The sequence below is a fragment of the Annulohypoxylon maeteangense genome, assembly GCF_022496945.1.
Source record: "Annulohypoxylon maeteangense strain CBS 123835 unplaced genomic scaffold GGS22scaffold_2, whole genome shotgun sequence".
Taxonomy (NCBI): domain Eukaryota; kingdom Fungi; phylum Ascomycota; class Sordariomycetes; order Xylariales; family Hypoxylaceae; genus Annulohypoxylon; species Annulohypoxylon maeteangense.
The window spans coordinates 1,137,585-1,159,049 of NW_025953249.1; the positions used below are offsets into that span (position 1 = coordinate 1,137,585).

A 21,465-nucleotide genomic window follows, 5' to 3' on the forward strand; every position below is an offset into this window, starting at 1 on the left:
GTGGTATGTAGTGCATGCAGCGTGCTCTTGGGTAACATAGCTGCGAAGTTGGCGGGCATACATCTGTATGCATGATAATGTTACTCGGTAGTGTTGATATGCTGCTTTACCTATGACTTACCTACCTACCTAGGTAGCTTCGACGGTTTTTGCTATCAAGAACCACTAATACCCTGGGGTTTCTAGCATCTTGATACAATCCTATAAACGGTCACATTTTGTGTATTTTTTGTGCGCCAGCTCGCTCGCTCGGCAAGGACTTGAGGTGGGTGCGAAAATTGTCAGTCCGAAGTACTATGGGCCGCCGTCTAAGTCGAACATAGAATTGTAGCGTAGCAAGCGCTATAATGGCCATCTGCATCATTCATGTAGTACGACGCGAATATGGTGTGAAACAAATAAGAAATTTGTAGGCTGTTTAAAAATAACTCCGTGTGTGTCAGGATTGCTATCAGAGGCCAGTAAACTTCCCGAGGGTAGGGAGGTAGGTGTGTACGGCAGCTCTTGACGACCCGCCAGCTACCCGTCACGAATTTTGACCTCGGTAGTTCGATATCATCGAAGCTAGGTAATCGATGAGGTCAAGGCCGGATACTTAGGCGGTGCTGACCCGGGCTTGTGAGTTAACTGCTATACTATAGGAATATTTAGGATATCCGGCCTACATTTGATAGCTGTTCTAGGGGCTGGGTGCTATCGTCATAAACCGGGTCGTTGTCAGTTTAAGCTAGAAAAGCTCCGGGATAAAAGAAATATTATTGAAGAGTCAATTTGATCCCAAGTCTTGGTTGCGTGATGACCTATCATAATCTCTGCGAGATCGGTCTAGAGGCGTGATATGCAGTCGTTTCACAACGTCCCCGTCTTTAAAGAATGGCGCATTGGGATGACATGCTTAACGTCGAGAAACTTCAAGGGGTCAATCGCCGAAAATGCTCCCGAGAGCCCCGTTGCGTTGCATAGGCTCTACGCAAAGCCTCAAAGTCGTTTTCGAGGATCCATCTACGGGGCAATAACGTAGTCTGTAAAATACTTACCTAGGTAGTTTCCCCTCCGGAAAACAGGGTAAAAGACGGTGTGTTTCCGAGCCTAGACCAATCTCAGTATATGCTTAACTTGTAGAACAAGTCGTGAGAAAAAGGTTCGAGGTGTGGTCGGTATGATCTCCAATTTCTCCAATTCTAACCAGCGGGACGGATCCCCTCAGAACGTTAGGTTGGGGCAAGGGGTCCATTCATCCATCTCTCATATTTGATATAAAAGATTGGCAAATTATGATAACATACTTGTAAATGCATACTACTTTATGTAGCAAAGGGAGAAACATTCCGGCTTCCGTAGTATTATCGACGAAGCTCAATTGGCTATGTCCTAAGGTGCGGGCAAAACTCCGTCGACAGATATGCAGATCTAAGACGGCATCGCCCAGCTCTAGGCAGTTGATCATTACTTGGATACAGGAAGACCGGCCACGACTCCGAATGAGTTTCGAATCGGTTGCGATATGGGCGTTCTGATGGTTGATTGATTCCCAATAGAATACGAAAGAATTCTATGGCTTCTTGCTGCAGAAGGAGTGCCGAAAATCACAATATCTTTTGGTGTTTTCATCCTGCAGAAAACCGGATCAGACATGTGAAAGATGATTCCTGTCGTACGACCGCACTTAGAAGCGCAATCTATTGATGCCGTGCCGGCGGAAAACAAGTTGACGACACCCAGGCACACGGCAATGGTGATACGAATTCCGATAGGTAGGATATAGGCATTGGTCAACTGTTTCGAGGTGTGCTTCAAAGCCAAGACTTGATTGCGCGAAGGGCAGAAGACAGAATCCATTCATGTCGTTATCAACAGGTAGATCCATCTTGCGAACGACCTCAGTCAAGCGTCTAGTTCAAGAGTTCAAGGCTTAACCCGGTCCTTTTTAGTAATATTAACGGCAGGTTGTGTAGTAGTAGGCTACTAGTACTATTTCGTTACGTTCGTTTGCTGCCGTCCCTGTCGCCATGTGCAAGAGGTCTCGCCACGGAACCGGGGGTTACGGCAAAATAAATTCTTGGAGAAAGATTGCATACCTACCTAGACAAACTCGTAGAATGACAATGCTCTTCTAGGCTAATATTTGATGGCAGTCCCAATGAGAATATTCATGCCTAGGCCTCCAGAGACTGATCCTATAGTTAAATAGAAAATGCCTAGTGTAAGATCTTATGAATGACGCTGTTGAGGTGAGGAGAGTTCCGAGGTTGTTTTTCTTTGGTTCTAAACTTCCAAGTTCTAGAGTTGTAATGACAGACCAGTTGGGAACGGAGGTACCTAAGTAACTTTGACGTTTCACTGAGCAAGTTAAAAAGGTTTCTGGGACGACGTTCCTTCCCAGCTCCGGGGTTTTTAGTTATGGCGTGTATCTATGTGGAGGTGGGTACTAACAGGTTAAGTACAGATCTGTACATGTAAGGGATATTTGCATGCTACGCACTATGCGAGTGAGATATGAGATACGTAAGGGTTAAGTCCTGCAGCTTTAATAGGTACCAAGAGCATCGAGAATAACCAAATCAGGAAATCCAGGGCTCCGCTCTTCAATTCCATTTTCATTCTTGGAAATCTCACGACCTCTTATATTTCTGACACGCTGCAAAGAACACCCAGTTTTGGCGAGATGCATAGCTAGAGCAGCAGATCCGTGTGTTTGGGAATTCAAGACCCTTGTACTGGTCCAGCTTAATATCACACAGCATCTTAGGGTCTTGCCCAACCTTATACGCAATTTATTGTATCATCTGCTCACGAATTTTAATATCACGATGACGGCGAAATATCTCCCGTCTCCTTTGGCCAGTCCCGTCAGAACGAGCTCGCAGTCTAGCCTCTTGGTGCAGCTTTAGTGGAGCTACAATGGATTCCGCTAAATCCCCAAAGAGGGTCCTGTCTAAGGAGTATCCAGTTTATGATCCGAAGCCTTTACTGCTTCAATATCAACCTAATGCCGCGCTTAGGAGACCTTTCCGAATTCACCGCATCGAGAGTCCATAAATCGAAAGGGTACTCGGTGGTATTATTACATATGCCAACCATCGTTTAGGGCGAGACAATTTACAACATGTGTAATTTCTGATGAAGCCGCCATTGCGTTATCACATTGGCGAAATTTGTCCAATTGCTGTCCCATATGGATAGAAAAGCAAGAATGAGTACATACCGTTGAAGGCAGGGCGAAATCCAACCTTAAAATCGTATACTGCTTTTCTATACGTACTACGTATGCGATACTACCTCTCGGCTCTCCAGCCTTGTCTTCAAGTACCGTTGGCATAAGATGTATAGGTACGAAGTATGCAAGAAACAATGTCTACAACTACACACCACCCTCGATACCCCTGGCGGCGCCTCGTTACCGAACTTGATATGGTCGCATCACCACTAGCTTCTTGCATATTATCTCCCGAGATTATGAAGTACCCTCTACGCTTCTCAAGATAACTTGTTGATCTTTGACTGGACCTGGAAAAATTCATACAATGCTTCACAAGTCTACGAACCCTTGTATCTGCTCCGGTCTCAGGATCTGCCCTAACAGCAATCAATATCGGTATATACTTACATACACATGTAGCTTGTTAGGTATTTCCTCATATCCAGATACATAAGGGAGTGGGGGTCCTCGCGAATTCTAGGTATCACATTCTCTTACACTCGCATCTCTATCACGGATCCTTACCTCCTATATTTGGATAATTCTTTTGTCACGAGAATCAAGGCAAGTCAGCTTGGCTTGATCTGTCCCCTTCATAATCTCATATCATCCCGCGAGCTACCAAGCCACCTACCCTTTGCAGCTCAAGCTCCCTTGCCGGTTACCCCCAAAATCTGTTGCCATCCTCCACGCTCCAATATAACTCCATAGTCTAAAGCGTCTAAGACACTCATTAGCTTCGATTTTCAGTCAATATCCCACTTCATCCCGCGCCACTAGACGTCATTGCTTGACAATGGCGCCCTCCGCAATGGCTGATATCGCACCAATGCAGCTACCCGTTTACTCAAAACACTCGAACAAGGTCAATGCCTCCGTCTTGCATGGGCCTCGAGATCTTCGATTGGTGAGCCCTACCTTCTGTCACGATCGAAAGGTTGCATTAGACGAAGGGTCCATATTCTGTCGTATTCTTACGGGTAACTAACCTTAACATAATAGGAAGTTCGAAATATCGAGGAGCCGGGCCCTGGTGAGCTTCAAATCGCTATCAAATCTACGGGTATCTGTGGCTCCGATGTCTCCTATTATAAGAAATTCGCCAATGGGGATCTTTGCGCCTGTGCTCCGCTGTCCCTAGGTCACGAATCATCTGGAACGGTTGTGGCTATCGGATCCCAAGTTAATGGGTTCAGGGTTGGTGACCGTGTCGCTTTGGAGGTTGGTGTCCCGTGCGGTCAATGTGGTATCTGCAGAAAAGGCAGGTATAACCTTTGTAAAAGGATGCGATTCAGGAGCAGTGCCAAGAGTATCCCCCACTACCAGGGAACACTTCAGGAGCGAATAAATCATCCGGCCAACTGGTGCCATAAGTATGATATATACCCAATGACTCCCTTTTTATATCCACAACTAACAAATATCTATCTCAGGCTTCCGGAGCATGTCTCCTTCGAAGCTGCTGCCCTCCTTGAGCCACTCTCTGTTGCAATCCATGCTGTAAACCGCGCCAGTCCCACGCCGGGATCTACAGCTCTGGTCATCGGCGCCGGGACTGTAGGTCTTCTAACTGCTGCAATGGCGCGACAATCTGGTTGCACGTCTGTCACCATTACTGATGTGGACGCCGGGCGTGTTAATTATGCCATCAAAAAAGGTTTCGCCACTCATGGTTTTGTCGTCCCTCGCCCATCACGCAGCAACTCGTCCGTCTACACAGATTCTGGAAGTTCAACCCCATTGGAGTCCGGTGCCACGACGCCTGCAAGCCTATTTCCTAGCACCATTCACGATCAACTTGAAAGTGCCAAAAGTTTAGCGTTGGAAATACTCTCCTTGACGAAGCTACCGGCTAACTTGCAGGACGATGACGAAGATGAGGGCGTTGACGTAACATTCGAGTGTACTGGCAAAGAGGCGTGCATGCATACGAGCTTGTATGCTACTCGGCCTGGTGGCAAGGTCATCATGGTCGGTATGGGTACACCAATACAGACTCTCCCAATGTCTGCTGCGCACCTAAGAGAAGTAGACATCTTAGGAATTTTCCGGTATGCAAATACTTACGGAACAGGCGTAAGATTACTCTCTGCTCAGCGGTATTGCGGGGCGGGTTTCACTCTCCCAAGCCTCGACGATATGGTAACCCATAAGTTCAAAGGCCTCGGTGCTGCAAAAAAGGCGTTCGAGCTTGCCAGCAAGACCGTGGATGACGACGGTAATCTCGTACTAAAAGTCGTCATCGAGGCTTAATTCGCATATTCAGCGATTGGCGATACACGCGCCAGTGTCGGGATCTTGGATATCCTTTCTCATGATCACCTCATTTATAACTTCCTAACAACGGTATAGAATATTAACGAAGAAAAGAAAAGAAAAAGCATGAAAGACTTGGGGGTGGCATTGCACTGATGATTCGGGGAAGCATGGCTTTTATGAACGGCTGGGATGCCCGGTAATGAAAAGTACTGCTGCGAATTAGGGTAGAACCGAGACGCAAACCTGACATCGGTTCACTGGCTGGTCCAAGATAAATTTCCTTGGATGAATTTTTTCTTCTTTTTGGGTGCTTCCATTATGTTTTTTGTTACATCCCTTATCGCGGTAATGCATGAGATTGGGTAGACCGGAGCCCTTGAGGCCGGCTGGGGTGGCACGAAACTCAGGACTTGCGGCATTCGCATTGGGTGCAGATATTCTGTCGTTTATATCCCGACGGCAGTGGTTATTAGTATTTGAACACTTACCTCTTCCACCTATATATTTCCCCCTCGAATTGAAAGATCATATCATAACTTAAACAAGTGCCTAATAACCATCACGTCGCATACTTCAGTATCTGCCTAGGTAGGTAGATAGTTTTAATAAACTCCAACGTTTATTATCGTAAATAGTACGAGGCCTGGCATTTACAGCCTTATTCATTACAATCATACCCCTGTCGTAACTTGCTTTTGGGTGGTCGGTGTTCAACGCAACGCAACCCTCGGAAAACTTGCTTGACCTAGCCTCTCAAAACGCCTCTATCGCCTCGCAAATGCAGGTAATATGCTGCAAAGTATCAAATGTCTCAGGTTCGCACGCCGGTGCCCCTGCCTCGTTTCCTCTTCTAGATGGCAAGGTCTCCAGGGCCGGCGAAGTTAAAGCTGGAACTAAGTGCCGAGGATTCCATCTGCTTCTTAGAGTGGAACTTGGAACTCTCCACGACACCATACTTCTTGCCCGCATCTCTAGCTTCAGTAATGCTCTCCATCATGTTGTCTAATAGCTCCATTAGGTGCACGTCGTTTGCTTCGCTAAGCATTTCTTGCTCATAAGCCTGTTTGTCGGATGGTACTAGAAGCGACATTCGGCTGACGAGTGCCTGGATGGATCGGAGAATCGTGTGTGAAGGAATCGTATATTGTGCTTCAGAGAGGTTTGTCGCGTTGTTGGGAGAAAGATATGAAGGAGGTAGTCGCTCAAGGTATGTTATCAGAAGGTTAATTCGTGATTGCAGCATCTTGATAGCGTTTGCCTTGGCATTGAGCGCTGCTATCATCTCCTCATCCTCTTTCTCCAGCGGGTAATCAACGATATTTTCCTCGCCCGCGTCTTCAGCTCCGCCAGCCTTCAGAGGTTGCTTGCCTTTCGGATCTGCCTCAGTTGTTGGCTTAGAACTCGTCTTCTTCTCGACTACTGTTGCATTTCCGGCACCGCGTGCTACAAAATCCATACTAATCATCTCTGCCTCGCCGGTCTCAACTGAGTATGGTAATTCTCTAAACTTCAGCTTCAGAGGTGGATCACCATCTCGCATCTCTTTGTCTTCACCCTGATCTGCTCTGGGTTCATCGGCTTCGTAGTTAGACTCATATATGGTCAAAGGAAGCTTGCTGCCGGCCGAGGGCTTTACGGCTTCTTCGGGGTGAAATGCGAGCAGGAGGGATGATTCGTTGTGCTCTGAAAGAATCCAGTCGTGAATAGGGAGGATGGATGGGTTTGGTCCGCTCTTAGGCAATACTGTATACCAGCCGACAAGATCGAGTTGAGGAGACTTGTGTATTTGTTTCACTACATGATCGCTATTAGCAATTATACTCTAGGGACAAACCCAGGTAGGGAATAACTCACTCTGGTCTAATCGCGTTGTAAACCAATCAGGAGTCAGAATGATTTTACCATGGTCTTCTTGAGTTGCACACTCGAATGCATGCTCGATGGTAATTTCTCGACCATTCTGCTGTCCTAGAAGAGCGCCAACTATAGGACCTTCCTGCGTTCTCAGAGTGTGTCTTGTAATGTAATCGGAGATTGTGAGAAGAACGAGAGGATGTAGGACAGCTTGCAATCCAGAGTCCGAAGACTTCTGTGAGGAGAGCAGCGGGTTTGAATCCACTGAACCCATTTTGTGAAAACTGACAGAGGAAAAAATGTAAGTGATCAGAGTAAAGGAGCGCGTGAAAGTTGTTGTCCAGAATGAAGTTTGTTTGTGGGAAAGTTATCGCAAGGCTACAGCAGTAGCACCCGGTAGCTATTCCCCCAAGATGCAGGTGCTGTACTTTCCTCAATGCCCCGCGGTGGACCTTGTGGGACCTGTGGATTCAAGCGTCATATCGATAAGCCACCCTAGTTAGATTAGGTAAGATCTTTCATGGCATACCTAGTATCATGGATCTTTACGTGCCAGGTGGGTCTAGTGCATCTCCCATCATGACATCTTCAACTTCTTGAAATATTCTATGTTCAGTAATGATACAATACTCATTTGACGAAATCAAGTGCCTAGTAGGTTAACTTACCGGGTATTTATATTTCATTCAATCCTTCTATGTAATAGCATAGTGACCTTTGGTTTCTTCAATTTTTTCAACATCACAGAGTCTGGAGGCCTTTCTAGACTTTCTTAACATTTCAGGTGAAGATGTGTTCAAGCAAACCCAACATTTCATCTTTTCATGTTATTTTCGGCTTTTTGATGCTTAAGCGCATTTTATTTGTCTTCTCTTATTCCTTTTCCGCTATATATCCTTGAAAGAAACAAAATGAGATTCTGCATGATCTAGACTCTCTTCGTCTTTGAGAATGTGATGAGTTTCCCGTGTCTTAGTTGCTCCCATTTGTGGATTTTATACTGAACAGCTCTTCGATGTACAAATATTCAAATGTCCTAGCTCGTCCTTCTCCCAGTGTTTTCGGCTCTTCAGATCGTCATATCAAGTTGTCTGGTTCAGTTGTACCAGCCAGTTCTAGACTTACGATTATACCACACTGTTCGCAATGTCCACAAGCTTTCAGCCTCAAGTCCAAGTGAGCACACACTTACCTGGTAACAGGGGACATGTTGGCGCGTGTCCTTCACTTTCTGCGCCTCCGAAGTCAGTGATACCTTCAAAGCGACTAGATGACGACGATGATATTCAGTTTATATCATCTCAGCCTGTTAAACGGCAGAAGATGGTCGAGCATATTCCAGAGTCTATAGCCCAGCAACATAGGATACCTATGATACCTATTGCTCCTGCATCACCTGTTACTATTGCACCTACCGAACCTAGAGACACGGATAGACGAATCAGCACTGGCATGGTTGGACTCCCTTCAGATATCCATGTCATGGAGCTCACTTCTGCCCTGAGAGGCGTATCGCTTCCTGTGCTAGAGAAATTCGTTCTCAACCAACCTGTCCGCAAGCCAAGACCTCCGAGCCCACCAGAGCTTTCACCTAAGCAACTACCTCAAACAATAGTATCATCAAGACTTGATGCCAATGCCAGTAAGACTGGTTCTAGAGACTCTGGATTTGATACAATACCTATGGCACATATGTCTACTAGCAAGGGTTTGGTCGAGTCAATAACCCCTACTCCAAACCCCATGACCCTTAATTCGACAAGTGACGAGCTTCACGTTCTCAACACACCAGCAAACCATATGAGCTCCTTTTCTCCGCCGCCAATTGGATCCCCTAAAGATACAGACCATAGAAATCCAGTGATGCCACCACCCCCGTTACCAAGAGTCGAGATACCGAAAACCTCCAAAGCTCCTTCGTCAATGAATATTGTTCATAAAACCCACCAATTTGATCCGACGACGCATCCGTGTCAAATTTGCGTCCGAATGCGACAGCATGCAAATATTGCCCAGGCCCAGGGACACCCTATATTACACCATAATATAGCACAGCACATGATTCCGCAAATGGCATCTCATCCGCCGTATAATCAACATTTTCATCCCCAAATGATGACCATGGGACCGAATAGCATGCATCCTTTCGGCCCAGGTTTCCCCCAAGTTATGATACCGATGCCTGGAAATAATCTTGCCGCTCTTCCATCTCATATGGCCGGTCCGATGCAGATGCACCAGGACCAGGAGATACACTCTCCGCCAAATACTGAAAAGTCAGATGATCACGCCCAACCCTCGCCGCCACCGCCGCCACAGCCAGTGCCAGAATTAGTAATAGCAGCAGCAGGGAATGACGAGTCACACACAACACCGAACCTCGTGAAGCCACCATCATCCCTCATTCAGCCTACCTATCGCAAACCCTCGCCTAACCTGATCGTAGATGTAGCAGAGACCTGCCAGGAGAAATTTCCCTTTGACGAAGTCGCTAAGAGGCATAATGTACCCGTAGAAAAAGTCTTCGACATATTTGCAGCTATCATCCAGGTCCCGCTTTTACGTTGTCCTACGGATAGACGAAGAGCAGGGAGGCTTGCTACTTCGCGGGTCAAGGAATACACAAAAATCAAGAAAGCAATACAGGAAACTGGTAGCAAAAGTAATTATAATTCTAAAGAGGAGATAGCTGTAAAGCCGTCGGACATTGCGGATCGTCTAGGTCCGGTTGGCTTACCGGATGGCTTCAATCCCGGAGACTAATGAGACATTCTGCAGGAAATTCCAAGGTTGGTACACATTGCATTAAAAAAGTAAATTTACATGGCTATGAGGAGATTATGTATTCTGTCACTCTATCAAACTATGCCGACAATATCCGGTCTTGAAAACTAGGTACGAAAGGGTTTCTCGGCTAACTTCAACCATATGTCTTCATACAAGTCGTCATCATCTAGCGCAGCAGCGCGTGCATTCGGCTCAGTCGGAGAGGCCCGGCTATCCCGTTCCTCCCCTATGTACTTTACGGTGACATCGGATCCCGAGTCTGAAAAGTTGCTGCGATTGAGCCCGTCAGTGACTTTCTTTGTCCGCCGAAGATAAGGCTTGGGTCGTACTTCTTGACTGTTTTCTAAAACCTCACCGAAAACGACTACACTCTCCCGTGGGCCGGTATACGGCTTGTTAGTGCGCAGTCGAGGGGGGGCGGTGCTCACAGGCTGCTCCTTTTCTTCGGGGAGCCGGTTGAAATACTCTTTCTTAGTCCTACGCAACCGCGGAAGAGCCGTGGTCAGGGGTTCGGCCGGGACCTCGACCTCAGCCGCCGTAGTAGACGTGGCGGGAGTAATCTTCTTGATGCGGCTGCTTCCCGACCTATGCAACCCCTCTTCCTCTCCCCACACACACTTACCGTTCACCCACTTACTCGTGATCGTCGGCGCCACTCTGTGGTTACCACTACCCGGGAACTGGACGTCCGCGGAGAAACCCGTGGTCCTTACCTCGCCGATCTCTCGGTTCATCGTGTAGCTTAGCTTCTGCATGCAGTTGAGCAGTCTTCGGGCTTCCTTGGACCCGTTCACTCGCTTGTCTGCTATCAGCTGCGCGACTAGCTCTTCGTGCCGGTTCTTCTGCTCTCGGCTTAGCTGGCTTTTCTTGAACTCCGAGTCGCACTCCGCACACGAGTCTGCGAGGTGTTGGCGTGGGCTGTCGGATTTGGGCTCTGCACATGGGCCTTTCTCGCAGCGCGACGTGTAGTGCGTTAGGACGTGGCCGCAGGCCATTTCTGTTTGGTTTCCGCTGCACATGGTTAGGTGGTTTTGCTTAATTTTAGGTAGGTAGGTACTTAGTAGTTGATGATTGAAAGACGGGCTATTTCACTCTGGAATTACGGTATGAGGTTCGAGTGAAACTTTTCGTCTACTATTTGGGCAACTCCTAAATTCCTATTTCCTTGGATTTCCAGGAGTTAAATAGGATGCTTCTAGCAGGATAATGGAATTGTTGTTCACAAACAGGAGAACAATGTAGAAAAATAAGTAGATCTATTGATTTCTAGGTACTAGGCCTTGTCTTTGACATCTTTGTCCGTGGTGTCAACAAGCCTATTGTGAAGATAATTCCTCTATAAAGCTTCAGGCAGTATTTCGCACTATAATCGAACAAAGCTCTTGAAGTATAAATTTCATTCCCCCAAGTGTCACGTCATCTACGCGGTAGTCGCTTTATTAATGTATAGCGCACTCTTTGCTGAGATATACCCCCTTTTACGTTGATACCTAGGTAAGTAGGTATGTTTTCTCCATACTTATGACGATATTATTTTTATAGGATCCACCCAATCCTTTCATATTCAAAATTGCCCATGATGTTCACCCAAACTCGTTCTACGAATAGTTACATCACAGTATGGGGATGATAATATCTTACGTAAGCCATAGATGTGGCCCTCGCCTGAAAGGCTTATTTTCCTATAGTAATAATGTACGTCTGTAACTTTGGTCGATATCACATTATATCGGCGGATGACTCTGGAAGGTACGAATGCCAATTTAGGCCATAGATGAGCTCCTGAATAGTAGTTAGCAAAATGAGACCAAACTGCCGTGTCGTGCTGTAAGCGCGATCCATGAAAATGAGACCCATGGTATCTATGTTAACATTGTAATATGCCTAGGCCCTTCTCAAAAAGCGTCATCCTATCTATAAGAGTACGTCAGTATGCGCCGGGTCTAAATTTTGAGACCGGTAGAAGTAATGCCGTTCGGAGGCCTCATCGAGGAACAGTAAGAATGTCCGTAAGGAGTCCGGTTTAGGTTGGTAATATTTAAAATAGGAAGTAAAAGCGATAGGACGGCTCGTGGCTTTAATCGAATAAAGTTACCGACCTAAGTGGATTCGTTGGCCAGAAATCCGGATACATGGTGAGTAGTCATAATTGGCGAGATGATGTTACAGATATTAGACGGTATAACGGCGCGGGCAGCCTGTCGTAAGGTCCGGCCTAAGGGAATAACGAGAGGGTAACATCAGATTACCGGTTACGAGCGTAATATAAGACACACGTTAGTTAGGTACCTAGTAGGGGTATAATAGACTCCGGAATATGACGTGGAAGAGAGGGTTGGGGGTACGCGAGTCAACACCTTGCCGGCAAATTCAGTCCAGCTATTTTAGGAGAGAATACCAACCTCCCGACTTCGGCAACGGATCTCGCAGCATAAGTCCCAGACCACACAGATCTCTGTCTTGGCGACCTATATGATAACGGAATATAAGTAGCTTTTTCCAATGACGTGTCTAGAGACTTGAACCGCAATCGGAGCTCACGATCGAACGTCTAGTCTGGCTTCTATTAAGTGATTATAGAGCAGGCTATAAACTCCTTTCGGCATTGAAGCCGGCGGACCGGGAAGTTCTTCTTGATTCGGGGAGCCGGAGAGTCGTCTTGTCGTTACACATACGAGGCCTATGTACAACAGGGGTGATGACCCCCACGCTAATGGAAGAGATGACACGCCTCGTATGGTGTATGGCGATTGTCATCCGGCCTCGAAATTATCCCATATTTGCTCCATGGCCATTCTCGCCCCGGTTATGAATTTGACAAGGCCCGAATATGCACAACACTCTCAGGCTGGTGCCGAGACTAGATTTAGCGGTCCAAAAGAGGATGCCCAAGTGTTTCGCATATTGATATGCATCTCCCCTTGATGATGAGCCCCGGCTGTAGATGTTGCATCGTTTCATTGGTACATCCTTTGTTTCCAACGGGAAGCATTGGGTGTATCCACAGATTGGCGAGGGTTGCCAAGATCTACAAGGGTGGGAACTCCTTAGTTGTCCGGTTGTCAACCTTCACGATGGCTTTGTACTGTGACTTCTGCGATGATCAAGGAACATCCTTATAAACGCAGCCTCTCATGTAGGTAGGGCAAGACTGTTGCAACAACCGACAAGGGTACCAGGTGGCAAAGTCGCTGGGATAGACAATAGCGCGGATGCAACAGATTGCATAAAGCCACATAGACCCCTGTGATTTGCATGACAACAATAAGTGATGCGAAAACGAGAAGACGGAATACGAAAAAGGAAGAAGTTTCGTAGAAGAAATGTGGCGCTTAATATATTTGATGAAGTTGAGATCGCCAGAAATGGATTTGGAGCCTGAGACTTGAGGCTTGAGACGTGGGGCTCAATAATTGTGGCGTTAGCTATACCCTTGCTCGCCCCGGACTCTTATCCCTGTCAATCTTGAATCTTACTAATTGAATGGGTCTACGATAAGCTACCCTTGTAGATCTTATCGACCCCTAGCAAGCTCAGCCTCAAGTCAAGTTTTCCCAGCCTCGTATGACGTCCGCAAAGTAAATAACACCGAGTACTTCGTATCTCAACTGAAGAGATTCATATGCCCTAGAACCAATTACACACAATGGCGCACATGACGAACCCCCTCGCGACGCCCGACCAGCTATACCAGCGGACCTCCTTCAGCGCGCTGCCCTCCGACCTCCAAGACATCATCTTCTTCACCACACAAGTCCTAACCCAAGCCGCCGGCGTCCTCCTCCGGATCCCACAATCCGTCGCAGCACAAGCCGGCGTAATACTCGCACGATACTGGCTAATCGCCTCCCCCCTCTCCCACGAATTTAGCGACACCTCAGCAGCAGCCCTATTCCTCGTCGCGAAGCTCAGCGCACACCCATGCCCACCCCGCGACGTCTGCAATGTCTACGCGTACCTCCTCTCGCCCAGCTCTCCTCTCTTCCGCAGTCCCTCCAACCCTTCAACCACATCCGATAAAGACCGCGACCCGTCCTCGTATTACCTCTCCGAGAGCGCATACACCACCTTCCGGACCCGGATCCTCAGCCTCGAGGCGCGCATCCTGTACTCCCTTTCCTTCGACACCCACGTGGCGCTGCCGCACCCCCTCGCCGTCACATACCTACAAGCGCTAGACTTCCTATCCGCGCCGAAAACAGAGATCGCGGGCCGCGCTGTTGCATACCTGAACACGGCGCTGCTGTCGCCGCAGCTATTATACCTGACGCACCAACCGAACGCGCTCGCCGTCGCGGCTATCTACGCCGCGGCGCGGGATGTAGGGGCCAAGATGCCGGAGTGTGCGTGGTGGGAGGTTTTCGATGTTGAGCGCGAGGAGCTTGGGTTTTTGGTTGTTGGAATGAGGAGCTTGGAGGGGTGGGCGCGGAAGCAGAGGGATGGGTTTGAGGAGTTGGGGAAGGGGATGGTGACACGGGCTTTTGTGGAGGGGGAGATGAGGAAGAGGGGGTTGAGGATTGGGAATGGGAGTGGGGGGGTTGTGGTTGAGGTGGAGGATGAGGAGGCGGTTATGATGCGTAGGTTGGATGAGAAGGCTGCGGAGTTGGAAGGGTGAGGCGTGGATGTGTGCTTGAGAGGTATGTACCTATGTAGCTAATCACGTTGGTTTAATGGGATTCGATTTAAGGAAATGTAATTGATTTTTCATTGTTCCTCGCAGATCGCATGTCTGTCTAAGCTAACTATCTACGTAAACGTGTCTTATCCTAAGCCAAATGAGTGCATTCCGGGATAGGAGCGAATAAAAAGGGGTAGAAGAAAAGAAAGGTAAGGAAAGAATAATAAGGAAAGAGCAGTTAGGAAACACAAAAAGGAAAGAAAGACAGATAAAAAGAGCAGGGATGAGAAGGGTAGTAGTATGAAATCAGACTTTGCGCATCGATGAAACCCATTCGTAAGTTTGCGTCAACGCCAGACCATTCTCGGTATCCATTGCCGAAAAAAAAACTCCTTCCCATTCCTATTACTTTTCATATGTCTCCCGTCAACGAATAATATTTTCTCCATGAGGGAACGGTGAAACCTGAAAAACTGAAAAACTGAAAGCTATGCAAATCGATTGGCCTTGAAAGGCGCACTGTTTTTCTTAATTAGCTAAAACTCTTATCTTGGGGGTTGGAGGTCATGTACATACCTTCTCTTGTCAAGAGTATTTCGGCATTGTGGGAAATCTCCGAGGGATGTCGTTATGCTTCAAGAAGCAGCACAATCACCCATAAGATCGGATGGTATTATTTTGTATTGGCGAACCATTACGTCGAGTCTACTCCGAGTCGCTTATTACGAATACTTCCACCTCCTCGGGTTCGTCATCGGATGAGTCCTCCATGTCCTTATCCCAATAGTCGTAGGCATCTGAGTCTGAATGCTCCGATTCCGACTCTCCCGGATACAGCACATGGTCTTCGTCCGCCGGCCAAGCATGGTCTAGGAGTGCCTTCATCCGCTTGAGCGCTCTGATTGAGTACTCTGCTCGATATATATTATAAGTAGACCATGCAAACTCGAGAATCTCGCTCTCCTTCTTGGTGCCCAGGCAAATCTGTATCATGGCCTTTCTCTGCACTTCAAATGCCTTAAGTTCAAGGCCATAGCGGAACCATTGGACGAGCTGGTTAAGATCCCATATAAGATTTGCGGTTTTCTTATCCTTGAAGACTTGACAGAGGATGATACAAGGATTAGCCACAGGGGCGACATCGCAGGCCTGCGGGTTATTTCCATGGAGCTGGAATGCCTCGCGACAATCGGCGTACAATTCGGGCAGCGTCTTAAGAGTGATGCTCATCTCCAAGGCTTCGTCTGGGACACGCCGGCTACATGAAGCGAGACTGAACACACGCGAGAGCTTCATGGTAGGACACCATTTACGAACCCACTTCAAAGTCACCTCGTTGGTGACGTCGAAGATACAGTCGACTATCTGACTGAGCGCATCCATGCTCATTCCAAGGAATTGCACATGAGGATGGTTATTCAGAGCCTCTTTCAGGCGTTTGTAGTCAGAATGCTACAGTAACACATGGTTAGTTCATAACGGCTTCACCAACCTGATGTTCATAAAGGATCTGAGAACAACCTCGCAGCTACTACATGCAGTGGATTCGCATATACCTAGATATAGATGGCAATGCATGAGGTATGAAATATATAACTTACAATAGGCTGAAATATAGAACGCTCAGCAGGCTTCTCGACTGGAGCGTCCGGATGACCCAATGGCAGGGAATTCTTGGTCATGGTAGAGCGACGAACTTCATTATCCTCAAATGGAGTGGATTGGAGATAGGTAATGGATGGTGTGCCTATGAAGCAAACTTCCAGATTCTTTCGAGGAGCGTTCTCGAAAGTCAGCAAGCGGGTTTCAACACCAGATACGTCCCACTCCGATTGAACAGACGCGAGAGGCATCTTCGAGCCTGTTTCGGGCAATTCTCCTTCGGGCTTCTGCTGGGAGACGTTCGCTTGCGTCGCATACTCTGCTTTCGCGGCGGACTCTCTGGCGGCAACCTTTCGGGCAGCTCGCTTTCGAGCAGTACGTTGTGCTTTCGATCTTTTGCCTGGCATCTTGGGGTTATTCTGTGGAATAAACTAGGAGGAAGAGGTGATTTGGGAGTAGAAAAGTGTAGAAACCGTGAGAGAAAAAAGCGTGTGGGAGGGAGAAAAACCTGGAAGAAAAGAATTCTAGAATTTCTTAGGTTTAAAGAGTGCACAAGCGGGCCAGAAGATAAAAAGATGGGATAGTTCGTAACTATTCTCGGCTTCGAGGATAGGTATCGCGAAAGGGGCGTCAGCCGGACGGTGAAAGCACGATTTCATGATGGAGTCTCTATAGGGGTGTGCCAGCCCCTTGTCCTATGATAGTTACACTTCCACCACATCATAAACCCACTCTTTGAAGGGTGGAAGAAGTTAATTCTGACCAAGGTTTCAATCAGAATAATCGAGGAAAGGGTGTTTGTTTATAGACCTAGGCCCTGCTTAATACAAGAGCATTGTTATAATCTGGCATGCTAATCTTGCATACTATGTACTTGGTTTGAGCCCAACGATGATTATCCGAATAGGATTTGGTTGATAAATTACTCAGTACATGATATAACGCCATAGTATGATGAGTATCTACCTGTTTTAGTTGCCTCAGACTTATTCCCTGTGTTGTGACAAGCCCCTTTTTGAGATTTTGACTTTGAAATATTCAAGAAATAATTTGTGGAAGACAAATCGGGTGCTTAGGTATACACGTATTAGCTACGCCAGACGAATAGATACCTAGATAAATATTTAATGTTGACTAGTAGTTACTACGATGAAAGAACATAGAATAAAATCATCTTTATTGTGACAAAAGCACGCGTCTAAAAAGGGTTGCAGTTCAGGGGGCTACTGGCAATGAGACAACTCGGAGCTCAATCAAATCATTCCCAAGAATAAATGCTTAAATAACATCATAGTCACGGAGAAATATAATGTTGACAATAGTTGATGTTCATTCAAGATTCCCATATTCTAGGGCTTATAAACTGCATAGGCATCTATTTAGATACATTTAAACATAGGGGCCTCCCATATCCAACCCGAGCGCCGCGCTCATGCATACCGACTACCACAATATAACCATAAAGTTGCCTCATGTCCTATATACAGTCCTTTTAACCCGGAATCCGTAGTTCGGAAAGCTGTCCGCTAACTGGGTATTCACTTTAGCAAACTCCCCACATCCTGTAGCCGTATATTATCCATGGCGAGAGGATTCCCGCCTCTATCTATCCTGCCCCAACCCGCTCCCCAGCCGGGCAGTACACCTGCGCTCGCTACGACCGTATCACCAGACCCCGCAAACCCGGCCGTCGAACTCGAGCTTGCGCCGCAATTTGCCGTGGTGGCGGTCCCTGGGCGGGTTCGATCGCGTTTCCAGAACATCCAGCTCCTGCTCGTCATCTCTGCGTCCTGCGCCATTAAGTCGGGCGTCGTCATGATACCTGTGCGACTCCTAGTCCGACCATTCGTCGCTACGCGGGGGTAGAAGAAGCCGGCTGGTTGGCCGCCGGAGAACGGGTTCCACCACCGCGTCTTGGTGGGCGTCTCCATGAAGCTACCGTTGCGGCCGGAGTTATACGATGTCGGAGGTTCGCCAGCTAGTTCTTCGAGCGTATAGCCCTTGGTTTCGGGGATGAGGAGGGACGTAAGTGTACCGCAGAGCATGAATAGCGCGAAGATCTGCATCAGTCGGTCGAGCCAAGGCGTACACTGCTTTCCACTGCACGGATTCGGCGCGTCTTTCGTGAGAAGCGGTAGTGAGATGACTTGTGCGACGATAGCTCCAACCTTGCCCATAGCTGCCGAGAGCCCGTGGCCGGAAGAACGGTAGCGGGTCGGAAAACATTCGCCGGGGATAATGAATGTGGTGGTATTAGGGCCGAAGTTAAAGAAGTAGTTTGCGACGATGTAGAGAGCTAATAGGGCCCCCTTACTAAGGCGGTTGTAGAGGAAACCTAAAACGCAAAATGTGATGGTGAGTATGATAAAACCGATAATTTGAAGTGTTTTCCGGCCGATAGTGTCGATGGTAAGGATAGCGGTCCAATACCCGGGAAGAGAGCCTGCCACAACTAGAATGATCGTGCCAACCGCACTGTTGAATAATATGTGATATAGTGAGTCGCCATCAGCATAACCAATTGCTTGTAACACAATTTGGTTATTTAACCCTAAGCCATAGAAGGCAAGGTCCTATACCAATATTAGATAGGTCTAGTATCATAAAGACGAAGGATACCTACCAGGAAGAACCAAGATAACGTTGTCCCTATCAGGACTTTGGCGTTCTTCCACTGTTTGAAGTATTTGTAAAGGTCATGCCAGGAGGCCGAGGGAATGTTAAGGGCTGGAGCTGCGACCTTTTTCATCCTCGCTTGCATAATCTCATCGACTTCTCCTTCTCCCTGACTGGCTATGTATGCCTTGATATCAGCAGCAGCTTTCTCGACGTCTTTGGCAACTTCGAACGTATATCTGGGAGTTTCGGGTATAGTAATGCGATAGTACAGCGCAAAACAAGCTGGAAGGGCTCCGACTCCGACAATTATACGCCAACAACGGTCAGCTGCTATCTGACATGTGTAATCACATTGGTCAACCCCCGGCACATTAACAAATGCGTCTTTGAAGGACGCTGTCACGATTAAAGCCACGACCGCTGCTAGCAATTGGCCCATCCCCTGCATTGAAAATACGGCTGCCATCATAGCGCCACGCCATCGTGTAGGGGCGAACTCCGAGGTGATAACGGCACTTAGAGGATAGTCACCGCCTATACCGATTCTATTATATATATTTAGCATAGTGTAGCTCTAAATTGGTGATTCCGACCTACCCCATCATGACTCTCCAAAATGTCATCAATCCAGTGAAGCTTACGGATTGGGAGGCGGCGACTATAAACATAGAAATATCATATTAGCAACTTATAAGTTTCCGATATTGTGACGTGTTACAAATGTAGATCGGGTGTTTCTAATGGTGTACTAAAGGATATTGTGCTCTAGCTTGAAGCAAATTTTCTTACCTAAACAACATGACATTGTTGAGAAGACGATAATACCCAATTCAACTCCGTACATTCTCCTTCGCCCGTACCTGTCTGCCATCCATCCAAATAAGACTTGACCGACGACAATACCTGCGCTTGTCGATGCCTTCAGAGTCTGACTGACGGGGGTCGGTAAATGTCCGTGATTCCCTCCATACCCATTTTTCGCGCTTGATGGAGGACCATGCCAGAACACGACGCCGAGTAGTGTCGTTACAAGGTTTATAGCGAATATGTCGTACGAATCCAGGAAGAAACCTATACCAGCAACTAGCACAGCTCTTACGTGGTACATGCCAAAGGGGACTTTATCGATTTCCGATAGCGCGAGTCGTCGCCTCAGGTTGGGGTCTTGGATGTGACTGAAATCATTGAAGAAGTTATGAAAAGCTCGGTTGCCGCCATAAGTGCGATCATAGGTCGCCGGAGTCATCGGCTCCGGCGTGGGCATCCTCGAAAGCTCGGTGATCTTCGTCGGTCTCGGGTGTTTTGCGTTCTAGACTGTATAGAGATAATAAGAGCATAGCTTCTAATAGGCGATACAAGTGGTGACTCGATTCCAGGACAGGTTATTCATGGTGTCGTGTGTTTGACCAAACCACCTAATGGAAATGCGTGATGCGGTTCTACGTAACACAGAATCTCACGACCGTCTCTTGTACAAGTTTGATCGTATTACCGAAAGTAGATGGATATAGTCGACGATATAGCCCGATACATGAGGTTAAAAACAGGAAATAATAGTCAAACTAATAGCAAGGGAATAATAGAAATAGGATCTTGTAATTCCCTCGGAAGAGCGTGTATATAGAGCCTCGTCGTGGTTAGGGTGGGGAGGGTTTGATCTGACGCAGTCTGGAGATCGACCCGGTAATTAAACGATTTCTAGACGTTACACGGTCCCATAGACCCGATGGCGCGGGCTAGCTGGGTGTCTCGGTACGTTCCTAAAAGGATCTAGGAGCTTGCGGGTTGGGCTGATACTATGACAGGATGTGATCCACCAATGCGGTGTAGGGAACGAAGACGAATGCTGAAGGGAAAAGATGTAAGAGGCGCAAGAGTGTGTTTCTAAACAAGCATTCGTGACTAGCCTCGAGCATCCTTGACACTTCTTCAACGACCTTACCTATTCGTTTTGCTAGTGCAACGCCTCATCGGATGGTCGTCGAAAGCGTCGAAAGTGGCAGGTTTTTAAGACGTAATGTGATGTGCTAGATTGGAACACGTTATAAACCACCATACTATCAAGAAATTTCAAAGCCTCATTACCACGCCCTTTCACTCGGACCGTATAGGAGTCGTGATTGGTTATGTTTCCTAAAGATGATGGATAATCCAAAGACTAGTTCTAAAGAGGTAACATATAACGGGAGACAATTCTAGATGGATTATAGCCTAGCTGACTAGTTAGGGTACCAAGAATATGAAGGGTTGGCGTGGAACTTCAGCTGAGCATTGCCATATGAATCAACTCGGTGAGTTTGAAGTGGAACTCATCGTGATTTTTCTAGCTTAAAGCCAAGGTCCAAGGATGGGTTCACTCTCTTGGCTACTATGATTCTTGTGCGTGTGTGGGAGGAAGCATCACATGATAGCCGAAGTTATTATGCACATGTATGTCGAAGCGGGAGAGTAGGAGATGAGTGACAAGTTAAGATCTCCAAACAGCAGGTCGAAATTGAAGAGTCTGAGGGATCCTTCGGAGCGGCAT

General features: G+C 47.3%; 7 protein-coding genes across 7 annotated transcripts; 3 read left to right on the forward strand and 4 right to left on the reverse strand.

Annotated features, from left to right (window-relative positions):
* Positions 1-3,657: 3,657 nt before the first annotated feature.
* GGS22DRAFT_64414 (GroES-like protein) lies at positions 3,658-5,631 on the forward strand. The gene is made up of 3 exons (XM_047967651.1): positions 3,658-4,106; positions 4,202-4,572; positions 4,633-5,631. The coding sequence occupies exons 1-3, from the start codon at positions 3,996-3,998 to the stop codon at positions 5,450-5,452; spliced, it is 1,302 nt and encodes a 433-aa protein (XP_047822724.1). The 5' UTR covers positions 3,658-3,995; the 3' UTR covers positions 5,453-5,631.
* A 429-nt stretch (positions 5,632-6,060) lies between these two features.
* On the reverse strand, positions 6,061-7,741 carry GGS22DRAFT_64407 (uncharacterized protein). Its single transcript, XM_047967650.1, has 2 exons — positions 7,313-7,741; positions 6,061-7,252 (listed from the first exon to the last, which is right to left on the reverse strand). Exons 1-2 carry the CDS (start codon positions 7,584-7,586, stop codon positions 6,309-6,311), a joined length of 1,218 nt encoding a protein of 405 aa, XP_047822725.1. The 5' UTR covers positions 7,587-7,741; the 3' UTR covers positions 6,061-6,308.
* A 1,137-nt stretch (positions 7,742-8,878) lies between these two features.
* GGS22DRAFT_152643 (uncharacterized protein) lies at positions 8,879-10,088 on the forward strand. The gene has a single exon (XM_047959716.1). It carries the CDS (start codon positions 8,996-8,998, stop codon positions 10,073-10,075), a length of 1,080 nt encoding a protein of 359 aa, XP_047822726.1. The 5' UTR covers positions 8,879-8,995; the 3' UTR covers positions 10,076-10,088.
* Position 10,089: 1 nt separating this feature from the next.
* On the reverse strand, positions 10,090-11,391 carry GGS22DRAFT_152644 (uncharacterized protein). The gene has a single exon (XM_047959717.1). The coding sequence runs from the start codon at positions 11,116-11,118 to the stop codon at positions 10,204-10,206; it is 915 nt and encodes a 304-aa protein (XP_047822727.1). The 5' UTR covers positions 11,119-11,391; the 3' UTR covers positions 10,090-10,203.
* A 2,148-nt stretch (positions 11,392-13,539) lies between these two features.
* GGS22DRAFT_152648 (cyclin-like protein) lies at positions 13,540-14,817 on the forward strand. The gene has a single exon (XM_047959718.1). The coding sequence runs from the start codon at positions 13,746-13,748 to the stop codon at positions 14,712-14,714; it is 969 nt and encodes a 322-aa protein (XP_047822728.1). The 5' UTR covers positions 13,540-13,745; the 3' UTR covers positions 14,715-14,817.
* Positions 14,818-15,361: 544 nt separating this feature from the next.
* GGS22DRAFT_196688 (uncharacterized protein) lies at positions 15,362-16,726 on the reverse strand (the record flags this gene model as incomplete). Its single annotated transcript, XM_047965873.1, has 2 exons — positions 15,362-16,169; positions 16,319-16,726. 2 exons carry the CDS (start codon positions 16,724-16,726, stop codon positions 15,423-15,425), a joined length of 1,155 nt encoding a protein of 384 aa, XP_047822729.1. The 3' UTR covers positions 15,362-15,422.
* A 1,090-nt stretch (positions 16,727-17,816) lies between these two features.
* On the reverse strand, positions 17,817-20,770 carry GGS22DRAFT_64458 (phosphate permease). Its single transcript, XM_047967652.1, has 4 exons — positions 19,728-20,770; positions 19,536-19,596; positions 18,943-19,483; positions 17,817-18,892 (listed from the first exon to the last, which is right to left on the reverse strand). Exons 1-4 carry the CDS (start codon positions 20,200-20,202, stop codon positions 17,858-17,860), a joined length of 2,112 nt encoding a protein of 703 aa, XP_047822730.1. The 5' UTR covers positions 20,203-20,770; the 3' UTR covers positions 17,817-17,857.
* Positions 20,771-21,465: the final 695 nt, after the last annotated feature.

Excerpts from the sequence above, each read along its gene's own strand:
- GGS22DRAFT_152643 (XM_047959716.1), top strand. The coding sequence starts at position 8,996 with ATGGCACATATGTCTACTAGCAAGGGTTTGGTCGAGTCAATAACCCCT.
- GGS22DRAFT_64458 (XM_047967652.1), bottom strand. The coding sequence starts at position 20,202 with ATGCCCACGCCGGAGCCGATGACTCCGGCGACCTATGATCGCACTTAT. Across the intron at positions 19,597-19,727 it reads AACAATGTCATGTTGTTTAG|TCGCCGCCTCCCAATCCGTA; the intron begins GTAAGAAAATTT and ends CTATGTTTATAG. Across the intron at positions 19,484-19,535 it reads TTTTGGAGAGTCATGATGGG|AATCGGTATAGGCGGTGACT; the intron begins GTAGGTCGGAAT and ends TATATATAATAG.
- GGS22DRAFT_64407 (XM_047967650.1), bottom strand. The coding sequence starts at position 7,586 with ATGGGTTCAGTGGATTCAAACCCGCTGCTCTCCTCACAGAAGTCTTCG. Across the intron at positions 7,253-7,312 it reads TACAACGCGATTAGACCAGA|TGAAACAAATACACAAGTCT; the intron begins GTGAGTTATTCC and ends GCGATCATGTAG.
- GGS22DRAFT_64414 (XM_047967651.1), top strand. The coding sequence starts at position 3,996 with ATGGCGCCCTCCGCAATGGCTGATATCGCACCAATGCAGCTACCCGTT. Across the intron at positions 4,107-4,201 it reads GGCCTCGAGATCTTCGATTG|GAAGTTCGAAATATCGAGGA; the intron begins GTGAGCCCTACC and ends TTAACATAATAG. Across the intron at positions 4,573-4,632 it reads CCGGCCAACTGGTGCCATAA|GCTTCCGGAGCATGTCTCCT; the intron begins GTATGATATATA and ends TATCTATCTCAG.
- GGS22DRAFT_152648 (XM_047959718.1), top strand. The coding sequence starts at position 13,746 with ATGGCGCACATGACGAACCCCCTCGCGACGCCCGACCAGCTATACCAG.
- GGS22DRAFT_152644 (XM_047959717.1), bottom strand. The coding sequence starts at position 11,118 with ATGTGCAGCGGAAACCAAACAGAAATGGCCTGCGGCCACGTCCTAACG.